The sequence below is a fragment of the Suillus discolor genome (assembly GCF_016758755.1).
Source record: "Suillus discolor strain FC423 chromosome Unknown F5147scaffold_11, whole genome shotgun sequence".
Lineage (NCBI taxonomy): Eukaryota > Fungi > Basidiomycota > Agaricomycetes > Boletales > Suillaceae > Suillus > Suillus discolor.
The window spans coordinates 387,899-398,809 of NW_024541258.1; the positions used below are offsets into that span (position 1 = coordinate 387,899).

The 10,911-nt window shown below is 48.1% G+C and overlaps 3 protein-coding genes across 3 annotated transcripts; 1 reads left to right on the top strand and 2 right to left on the bottom strand.

Annotated features, from left to right (window-relative positions):
• Window positions 1-2,756: 2,756 nt before the first annotated feature.
• F5147DRAFT_770489 (uncharacterized protein) lies at window positions 2,757-3,837 on the top strand (the record flags this gene model as incomplete). Its single annotated transcript, XM_041441158.1, has 9 exons — window positions 2,757-2,797; window positions 2,850-2,939; window positions 2,993-3,015; window positions 3,076-3,109; window positions 3,163-3,232; window positions 3,289-3,339; window positions 3,395-3,467; window positions 3,524-3,581; window positions 3,636-3,837. 9 exons carry the CDS (start codon window positions 2,757-2,759, stop codon window positions 3,835-3,837), a joined length of 642 nt encoding a protein of 213 aa, XP_041296136.1.
• Window positions 3,838-5,469: 1,632 nt separating this feature from the next.
• Window positions 5,470-9,086, bottom strand: F5147DRAFT_680017 (uncharacterized protein). Its single transcript, XM_041436290.1, has 9 exons — window positions 8,599-9,086; window positions 8,471-8,541; window positions 8,268-8,409; window positions 7,396-8,209; window positions 7,241-7,346; window positions 7,044-7,191; window positions 6,720-6,994; window positions 5,896-6,669; window positions 5,470-5,846 (listed from the first exon to the last, which is right to left on the bottom strand). Exons 1-9 carry the CDS (start codon window positions 8,869-8,871, stop codon window positions 5,702-5,704), a joined length of 2,748 nt encoding a protein of 915 aa, XP_041296137.1. The 5' UTR covers window positions 8,872-9,086; the 3' UTR covers window positions 5,470-5,701.
• Window positions 9,087-9,305: 219 nt separating this feature from the next.
• Window positions 9,306-10,302, bottom strand: F5147DRAFT_650247 (6-phosphogluconate dehydrogenase C-terminal domain-like protein; the record flags this gene model as incomplete). The annotated part of the gene is made up of 2 exons (XM_041433435.1): window positions 9,306-9,595; window positions 9,717-10,302. The coding sequence occupies 2 exons, from the start codon at window positions 10,300-10,302 to the stop codon at window positions 9,306-9,308; spliced, it is 876 nt and encodes a 291-aa protein (XP_041296138.1).
• Between the last annotated feature and the right edge of the window lie 609 nt (window positions 10,303-10,911).

Genomic DNA, 10,911 nt, shown 5'->3' on the forward strand with positions numbered 1-10,911 from the left:
GGAGCCAAAACTGGGCAACCAACTGCGTCTTTCAATGCATTCTCTCTATGCTCGAACCTCTTAGTCCTCACACCTCCTTCCACCTCTCTTATGTCCCCAGTGCGTCCAACCCAGCAGATGGTCCCTCACATGGAGTATTCCCTCCCACCACCATGCTTCTTCCCCCCATTATTCTCCCCTCCGCCCTTCAAGACTTCATGCACGATGAATTCGACACCCTGTCTTCCTCCTCCTGTTCCCACTCTCAACAGCACTCAAGTACTTTCTCAGTGGCTGACAGGCCAGAGCACTGGGATTATGGAGAGGAACTCTTACAGTTCCGAGAGAGTTGGAGTGATTAACGAGTCACACTTTGTAAATATGGCCACATTAGCGCCAGAGTCACTGCCCACCGCCAGTCCCAGACCTTACGCAGTTTCCCTCAATCCTTTACCTTCAAACCTTCATCCTCACTGTTTAGCTCAAGACCGTCTTCGCCTCTGGCTGCCTTCAACTCGCCGTAAACCTCTTGGTCATAGTGGGACGTATATTCCTTTGACAGATGTTGATCTTAATCGCATCCTCACAGTTATTGGGCACTCGCTTGCCTCCGGCACTCGTGAGACCTACGGTGCTGGATTACTAGTATTTCATGTGTTTTGCGATGCCCAGCTTATTCCCGAAGACCAATGTGGCCCTGCCTCCTCCATTTTACTGCTGAGCTTCATTGCTAGCTGCACTGGATTGTACTCCGGAAAAACCCTAGAGAATTACTTTTATGGTGTCTGAGCCTGGCACCTGTTACACGGACTCGACTGGTTACCAGACTCAGCGCAAATCTCCTCGGCATTAGCAGGTGCTGCGCGTTTAGCACCAGCTATATCAAAACGTGTAAAGTGTCACCCCTTCACCATCAGTACTTTGCTTGCTATATGCTCAGTACTAGATATGTCAGCTCCTCTCGACACCGCAATCTTTGGATGCCTCACTGTATCCTTTTTCTCTCTTGCACGCGTGGGAGAGGTAACTCTCCGCTCTTTGTCTGCCTTTGATCCCTCCTTGCACGTCAAACGCTCAGACATTCATTATGGAGAGGACCGTCACGGTTTACGTGTCACCATCTTACACTTACCTTGCACCAAGATGTCCCCAACTGGGGAAGACCTGTACTTCACACCACAATCTGGTGATGCAGACCTGGCTTATGCATTGTCGAATCATCTTGCAGTAAACTCCACACCCGCATCAGCTCCTCTTTTTAGCTGGAAGCATCGCACTGGTCTTCATCCACTCACTCACTCTGAGTTTCTGCATGGTCTGGACTGCGCCTCACGCTCTCTTCAGATCGAGCCTTTGAAAGGCCATGGTATCCGCATTGGAGGCACACTGGAGTACTTGTTGCAGGGAGTTCCCTTCGAAACAGTGAAGTCTATGGGTAGATGGGGTGGTGATGCTTTCTTAAGGTATTTAAGACAACACACTGTCATCATGGCACCATACCTTCAAGACACGCCGATACTCAAACCTTTCACACGTTATGCATTGCCTCCTGTGCATTAAAAATTTTGTTGTAAGTCTTTGCTTCCCTCCTATCACTTGGGGCAAGCTTGCACTATTTGCGTCGTCAAGCTCCTACCTTTCTGGGGAAACATCGCTCATTCTTGCCCTTTTCCCTCTCATTAGGGTCCTGGAGTTAGTCTTCTGTTGAATGAACCTAAAAGAGGTTCCTTTCCCCAAAACATTGATAGTTCAACGATACCATATCTAGTTTCTGAGTCCTTCCTGACTGTTGTCTCGCGGTTGAATAAAATATTGGACTTGTTTGGTTTGAGTCCCTCACGAGCATTGAAACATAGAAGGGACTAGATGATTTCCTGATGACTTAACATTTGAAATTTTAAATCTGCTTAGATAACAACCTAAATATTAAATATTATCTTAACATTTCGCACAAATATGTCTTAAATATTGCAAACCCCGATGTATAAATGTACATACATCCACAACTTACAAGTGTCCGTAACGCGCTCAAGTATTTATTTCAACGCTTTTGGCGATGAAGGTGAATTATTTTTGTCCGCTGATGCGACGTTACTTTAGAACTACGGGCGAAGCGCCTTGAACGTTCTGAACGACACTGCAACTCGGCGAAGTCAGGTTTACACGCCGGTTAAAGCCTTTAAGCACTGGCGGATTCAGCGTCTCGCAGCTCGTTTGACTGACATTTGACTTTGACAGTTGATTCGCCCAGACTGAATGCGGGTCGACGGCGCCAGTCACTACTATAGCAAAAAGATATTGCTGTCGCGTGTACGAAATATGCCATGGCTTCCCCACAAATATAGGTCGACTATTTTGATTACATGGTCATCTACCTTAACAGGCAGATCAAATCCCAGTATTTGGTACTCGGTACTAATCCACCTGTGACGTTATGAAAGGAGCACAAACGGACTCAGGTATGAAGGACAGCCAACCGTTGCTCGGCGCGTAACTTTAACACACAGGGAAATCGGTTCGTGCAGAAGCCGGCTGTCTGACAAGTCGAGGGCCATCATGTGCTATCTCCTTGTTGAATAATGAGGGTCTCCAGCGTCAGGTACCGGGGGATGAAAGAGACGCTGGCTAAATCGCAAACCAAGGAAGGTGGTGCAACCTATGCGAGCCGAAACATATAAAAGCCTGCTTGCTGAGACTGTAACTACAGAACTCGAGCTCTTCAATCCACACTCAATCTCAACTACTAGTACACTTTGTGTTTTTAACAATCCGAAACAATGTCTCCCCGACCCTTCGTTAGGAATTTGACCTTCCAGTCGTGAGTGTCCATGATCTCGCCTTGCACAAAATTTTCACCCAACGTTTCGCAGCAACGACCTCGGCAAGGAGGTCACGATCATGCTCGCCTGGAGTCCCAACGTGGATGGCCTCTACGAGGACGTCTTCCCGATAGTTTGGAAGTAAGTGCGCCTACTCGTATCTTGGACTATTTAAAACCTTGCAATTGTTTCAGGGTCAGCAAATTCGGGAAGTCGGGTGGGTGTTCCTGTTCTCTTGCTGCCAAGTTCCCGACTTACATATGAGCCCTCTTTCCAGGTCCATACAGGGCTACCGCGACCTACACGGCCCAGTAAGATGATCAACAAGATCAATAGTCTTGGAAGTCGCTTATATATCGTATAGGCTTGCATTCGCCAGAGCCCAGGTCGAGAGTGGGAAGGTCATCAGTGCTGCGACCTCCGTCAACATCAATGTAAGCGACTCTCATCTACTCTGAAATTGCTAGCACCAACGCAAGCCATGATGTAGAACAACGAGAAAACAACCCTGACAGAAGCCAACGATGTCTATCATTTCTCTGTAAGTCTGGCTTCCGTTGATTTTCGTCCCGACCACCGACGAATACCTCGTGTAGCCCCCTCAGGCGGGAACCGCTGGCATCCTGCAGGCCCAGAACCACACTGGGAGTATTCAAGAAATAGCAGTCGGTTTGTGACCATCATCATCTCCTCTTCTTTCACCTGAGCATATTGTCCACCTCCAGGCTTCGTAAACAAAGGAGATTTTATGCCCACACCCGTACTCTACTTCAGCGATGTTGGGTATGTCATCTTTCCTGTATTTCTCCTTCAGAGCGTTCACAGTATCAAATGCAGAGATGGCAGTCGCGTCACGGCAAAGTTCACTCCAGTCCTGCGGGCCTACATCACGTCGGACTATGAAGAAACCTCTATCTTACGAGGTCAGGTCGACACCCCTGCGATCTGGTCGCAGGACCTCACTGGGCTTGCTCAGAACACAACCTGGAACCTCTCGCGTGACGCGTCCAGTGGACGTTACACGCTCACCCATGCTTGATCAAGGAATGCGACATTGGTGTGCCTAGATATCCGTTCTGTGATGTCTGCACCTCAACGTTTACTGTGGTTTCATAGCATCTTCGTTCAAACCAATGGCCTTACTTAGTTGCTTTTCTCTTCATAAGATTGCTTGTATGTGGTGTATTTTGGGAGAGTTGAGAGTTGTAGAACTTCTTATGGTCCTTTATCTATGTGTTTGAAATCTTGCATTTTGTTGAACAGGATCTCTCTCGAGTGCATGTCAAGATGTCGGCCTTATGAAACCATTGACCTACCGAATACTAACGCTCCACCTGACGGCGGTCAGATACAGCGTTGTGTGTGATTTTGAATCTCCAAATAAAAAAACTTAATCATTCAACCTCGAGCGATGAGCGCTGAGCCTGACAAATCTCAATTGCAAATTACCACGATGTCAAGCCGTTCGCTCACAGTTGATATTGAAGCTTGAAGTACTGTCGTGAAGTTCTACCACGCATCCCATTTCACTTGATTGCACTGGCAGATGGAAACGGAGTGTGGTACTCGGTGTGAATGATCATACCCTGTTCCGTATTCAGTCGTGGAAGCTCAAGACGACATCGGGCTAGTTCCCGCCGATCCCTCTTTTCCATGCCTCAACAAAACCCTCTTCTGAATCATCCAGAGGCCATCATTCTAGACAAAGACTCTCACCAGAGAGTCTGCTACTTATGGTCCGTGGTCTTCCGATTACATCGTGTGACGAGGTTGATGCATTGTTGTTCGCCGCAGAAAGATACGAAATGCCCAGGCCTGTCTCGCTCACTGTATGCATGCTTATCATAACGCCCTTTTAGTCTTTGCGTCTATATGCAGCTGCAACCCGCTGTCACGGTGGATTGGAAGAAGAAGCCAATTAGGCAGCGCAGTCGCTCGCTCTCAACATCTACGCACAAGAACATCAACCCATCCTTCGAAAAATAAGCACAGGCGCTGTGCTTGACTTGCATCGCAATAGACGCGAGGGTATCAGGAAACGGCTTAATGAATGGATGTACGGCCGCTAGGAGACACGGTCGTTGATGTGGGATGGATTGATTGGCCTGAGGCGACTACGTGTTGGGATGCCAAGTGCTCTAAGATTGAGTACTGAGTACACGTGTGTGTTGTACCACAAGGTTGCGTCTCGTTCGGGATTGTATTGATAGCTTTCCTAAAACGAGATGAAACGTAGTCGTGCACCCTTGAACACAATAGATAGGTAGGTTACTTAGTCGAACATGGCAAATCGGAAATTACCCTCATTCATGCTCGTCCTCCAATAATTCTACAGTATTCATTGATATAGTATGAAGTCTGAGTGCGCCATTATCAAAAATCATTCGAAGGTGCTATGTACAAAAAAGCGCGACATCGTGGCAGATTTGAAGATTTGAAGATGCTGTCAGCCATGCTTAGCTCTATATGGCATGAAAACATATCAGCAAGAATGGTATCAAAGTAATATGACTCGACGATAACATCGACGTAAGTGACGGTGGAAATACAAGTGGCAGTGAGTTACTGTCCGAGTTCGGCTAGTGCAAGTTGAAGCCAAAATGTCGGAAACAACTTGGACTCAGAACGGACAGGGCTAAATGATTTGCTGAGTGCCAAGATACTAGGCAAAGACCAGTTGGAATTCAAATAGCGTATTAACCTATACGTGTTTTGTCGTAATTAACAAGGAGAGGTAGGAGCGTGCACTCTGATGAATGACAGTAGAGTTTGAAGATGATAGATGATAGCAGGTACACTTGCAAGGACTGAGCAAAAAAAATGTATGTACGTGAATGCAATATCAAGTTGGATGGTGGGTATAGAAAAAGATGGTGGATATACGATAGCATGGTAGGTATGGTTCACTTTCTGTTGCGAGATTTAGAAACGCGAGGTTGTGGGGGTGATGGTAGACTGGCACCAAGGCCATGGACGGGAACATAATCCGCGTCAATTTGATCGCACTTGAGATGCATCAAAAGATTATAGACGAACACTTGTTCGTACCTGCAAAGACATTAATATAGATCGACAAGGACATCATCGGAATGCGCACTGGGCATTTGTGAACACGACGGTCATAGATTCCGAATTACACCTGAGCAAGTTTGGCGCCATCACCAGTGCCAGATTCGCCGACGTCATCTTCGTCGCCGTCTGTACCTTCTCCTCCAAAAAGAACTGCAAGAAGCTGATTAGAAAAATAACGACCCGTCTGTTTATCGTAGGCAGACGTCTAATGAGCTGTATGCACGTTTCAGGTTCGTGAGAATGCGTGATGCAGTCGTTGTACATCTCTTCGGGTACCAGTGGGTCGCATAACTCACGCAACCAGAGCTTCAGCAACGAAGCTAGGACATGCGGATCATCAACGCTGTCAAGCGTATAATAGCCCCTATCAATGCGCAACTTCAGTTCTGACACGGAGTCGCTATCCCCAGGAACGCGGAAGATGCCTTCCGCTTTCATGCCTCCAAGAGCGAGAATACCGTCTGCGAGGAATGGGAGAATGATGGGAATCTTTTCGTGTGGGTAGTTACGCTCTTGCAGGCGCATCGTCGCGTCCAGTGATTCTCCAAATGTGGACGGATTGAAGGCGGCGTCCGATGCCGTCTCGATCTCTGCCATCGTCGGAGGTTTTCCGCGTGGTCCTTTCTTCGAGATCGCAACCAGACGGCGGAGGCAGTGCTTGGCTATTACGTCAACCCTGCCCTCTTGCTGAGCCGTTCGCTGTTGCATAAAGGAACGCAGGTAGGTCTCAAAGTTCTTCGAGGGCGGGAAAGCAGTGAGGAGTACGCAGAGCATTTGCCAGCCTTTAAAAACGCTTTCTCTGAAACGCTTGTGAGACAGCTGGAGATCAGATGTAGACGGATGACATACGTATTGGGATTCCCGTTGAGCTGCTTCATCAACTGACAATATATCTCATCCCTTAGCTCGCCATGAGCCAAACCTTCCCCAAGTAACCATCGCTCTTCCTCTAGTAAGCCAACGGTGCCTCCCGTAAGGGAGTGCACAGAACTATTGTGAACGGGTATACCGGCAGATTTCTCACGTTCACGATCGCCCATGATGTGTTGGATGACTTTGAAGATCCGGACTGCATCGTTCTTGAGCGAACGATTCAATGTGAGAAGCGGCGAGCTGAGGGGCGCCTGGATGTATGTTAGCTAGCTAGCCGCAAGGACTAGAGATGGTACTAGCCTTTTGCCATGTCATCATCTGTGCAACGGGAACCTTACGCCTGAAGATGAAGCCTGTACGATGTGTCGAGAAATATTGTCTTGCATAGTCTGATTCGACAAATTGTTGAATGTCTGATGCGAGGTCATGAGGAAGGGCAGGATATGTGCTGAGAGGAGGTATGAGCCACTATTAATCTACAAATATGGCGTGCTTACCCAGATGCTAAAGTTGTAGTAGGAGCAGGGTGATTAGGTTGCCTGGTGATTGGAATTGGTTTTCCTCCTGTGGGGCTCTTGACGGCGCTCATGTTCTTGGTTGCCTCTGGACGCAGGTTGTCAGACAAGAAAGTATCGGTAGTGAAAAGTTGTACCTTTGTTGAGAACAGGATGGCTGATAGTCTTACCGAGTACTGTAGTGGGAGGGGTCGACGTACTACGTGCCATCCAAAAACTGTTGCCCGGAGCCAACTTTGGAGTTTGAGGAACCTCTCGTTTCTCATTCGCCTTCTCTTTGGGAGAATGGTTTGTGCTTGGCCGTGGTTTATCCATGGCCGGTGGGGATGACGGTGGTAGCCCGTGACCAATGTCAGAAGCAGCCCGTCGCTCAGAAAATGACAACATCTCCACAGCAGCGTTGAGACTTTGTGGGACGGGGGATCGGTGTGGTACATATGAGGATGATTTGGCCCGCGATCGCGATGGTGAGGTGTCATTGATATCTGAAGTTAAACGTTTGTCTTTTTCTTTGTGGCGACTCGATCGTGTACTTCCGTTCGCTGCAACCTTGGCAGGTGGCGTTGACAATGATTTTCGTGAGGATGGCGTGGAAGGTTCCGTTGCGTATGGAGAAGCGGGTATAGGGGGTAGATGATGTCCATTTGTCCATCCACGAGGGGTGCCTGGGTGGCTATATTGGTCTGTGGTGAATGAGCGCCTTACGGTAGGAGGCTTCTTGGTCGGACTAGCGCCAGAAGCCGACATCCTTCCTGGCGAACTCCGCATAGATGATAACGAGTGTCTGGGCAACGGGGGCTCGTTGGAACGGAGTGATGTATGATGTGCATCTTTTATGCTTGCCTGTGAGCGAGTCCGAGTTATACAGGGAGACCGGCCTGGCGCTAAAGGGGAATCCGAAGTCGTTTTGCGCATGCCAGTTTGCGAGAGGCGACGACCCAGGGCGGTTTGCTGTAGAAAGAGCATCAGCTACTCTTGTAAGAGAGATCAGTTGACATGAATGTATCACTTGAATGATAGTCAGGGGAATAACAAAACCATCTGGACGTTCCCAAACTGTCTCCCCTGTCTTTGTTTGATAATAGTATGGAATTCCACCTCGGGAGTCATCACTGAGCTCCCACCACTCTCCCTCCGTACTCGGAGGCAAACTGCACAAATGCAAGCTGTAAGAACATAGAGCTCGATATTTGAAATTGTGACATCACGCACACAAACGTACCAGCTGGTGGATCCCAGCTCACTTGTCCAGTCGCAGGGCACGCGAAGAATACAGTACTAGTCTTGTAAAGTGCGTTCTAAACATGAACCCATATGGACGATCGAGACAAGATGAATACCTGCGGATCTACTAAAGTCACCCAAAAATTGGAGCCCCATCTCGCATCCTCCGCATCTACACGGCAAAAACTTGCTGACAGGCGAAGACTGCTCACGGGCTCGCCATTGACGTTTACTTGGGGTATGCCAGAAGTATCCGTGGTATGTCCATTGGTCTTTGCGTCTGGATCGGCTGCAGAGGGGGGTGCCTGTGACCCAGGGACTGCCTGAGGGTCTGATGGCTGAGAAAGCAGTTTCAAATCAGCGGTTGCCTCGTCCACAGCAACAGCCATGTTCAAGGAATGGGTCTCTTGACGATTCAAAAAGTGGATGAGGTGGAGATTTCCCAGGCGCCAAGGTGACAATAATCCCGATGGACGTAAGGAGCCCGACGACGACGACGAAAACTGGGTGGTTTATCAAATCAAGAAACTATGAAGAGACGATCAAAAAGCAGGAAATCAAAAGAGAAAAATTTGAAGGTAGACGGTTCCGACGACGGTCAACGTTTCGACTATCGCTTAAAGATAGTAACCCCTTGCAATTGCCTTGCAAGGCCGTAATCGATCCTCCCGAATTCGGAAAAGTATATCAGATCAGACCATCAATATAAGTACAAGTTGCAGCATAGTTCATTTACGTTGCTGTAACCAACGTGAACCACTTACTTCATCCCGTTAACAAATTTTATTCATGTGAGTGGCCTTCTGTAGTATCCTAGTCCATCCTAGCGTGATTCCTTTGCTTTCTCTACAAATTTCGTCAACGTCGCTATATCTTCTTGATCACCCGCTATCGACTTTTCAATCCGCTCATATACCTTCGCTATACCCCGGTAGACGTCCCCCTCGCTCCCACCAACAAAGTCAGCGATTTCTTCCATCTCTCCAATCCATCTGTACGCTTTCGGTAGCATAGGCGGTACAGTCTTCACTAGACGGTCCAACAAAATTGGCTGCGACATCTGTAGTTCTCTCATGAGAGCATCCGCGGTTGCAGGCGACGATGCATGAGCCGCTGCCTTGGGTCAATCACCCGATTTCTTCACAAGAAGATAACAATCACCTAGCACCATCGTGGTATACAATCCTGTCGTTCCCTTTGATATTCCCTGTTAAACGTGTTTTTAGTAACGTACAACTTGTTCGCCTGCCTGTTCCACTCACAGCATACGACATCTTCAGTGCGCTAGCGTCTCCGATCCCCACGCCTTTTCCCTTAAGAGGAGATAGTTTCAAACCGTACTTCGACAGTGCAGTGAATTCATCCAAAATTTTCACATCTTCCGCTGACGCATAAAATGTAGGATTTTGGTCGCCCTTCGGAGGCCCTCCAATAATGCCAGCATCAACAAACCTGATGCTCGTCCCTGCAAATAGCGCCGCGATACGTTTTACCGTTTCCGGATTGACAGCATTGCAGTCAACAAACGTCTGTGGGGAGGGTAACGCCCTGCCGTGTTTTGCTGCAACTTTCTGTATCTTTTCGGCAAATGATACAGCATCTCTTGGCGGTAAAATACTCAGAATCCAGTCTGACTTGAGCACGAGCTCGTCGACAGAGAGGTCAATCATCCCGGCATCTTGTGCTCGCTTTCGTGTGTCTTCAGAGCGGCCGTCAAGGTTGGTGTAGACTGTGCAGCCGAAGCTAGTCAGGCGTTTCGCCACGGCAGCGCCCATGGCCCCAGCGGCGACTACTGCCAGACGCGGTACTGCAGATGACATGATGGTTCAGTGCAATCTCATATCTCGTGAAGATACCGATAATAGCTAGCTCTATATTTAAAGTTGTCAACGGTTATTTCTGGAACGGATCGAAGGAGACCCGCTACTTTGCAGTCTAGGTAAGCAACTCGTCTTGATGAATCTCTGTGCAATAGTTCATGCATATGAGCTACCTCGAGCTACATCACCCGTTTTTGGTGATGTCGAATCTAACATGCATGTAAATTTTCATATCCTTGGTGTTACTTTGGCAGCACAGTTGTGGGATAGCCCTCTATATTTTGTCTGTCGTTGTCGGCCCAGTCTGCTTGAGCCGCGTCACAAAAGATGGATAGAAGCTCTAATTAAACAACCGTTTAAACTACGGATAGCAGGGAAGTTCCATTACTTACACTATCTGTCATTATACCTGTTGCCAAAACTGTTCTTGAGTTGTAATACATCGAGTACCTCCACTGTTGCTGCCAGTTGTGGGATTGACTTTTAATCACGGCCTTATCAAATTCACACGATAGTTAATGAAATCAACAGACTACAACTGTGAAGTGGGTAAGAACTCACCACGGTCTGTCCTCGAATGAACCACCTACATGGCTTGCATTCGAACCG

Excerpts from the sequence above, each read along its gene's own strand:
- F5147DRAFT_680017 (XM_041436290.1), bottom strand. The coding sequence starts at position 8,871 with ATGGCTGTTGCTGTGGACGAGGCAACCGCTGATTTGAAACTGCTTTCT. Across the intron at positions 7,347-7,395 it reads CCATCCTGTTCTCAACAAAG|AGGCAACCAAGAACATGAGC; the intron begins GTACAACTTTTC and ends ACCTGCGTCCAG. Across the intron at positions 6,995-7,043 it reads AGATGATGACATGGCAAAAG|GCGCCCCTCAGCTCGCCGCT; the intron begins GCTAGTACCATC and ends ACATACATCCAG.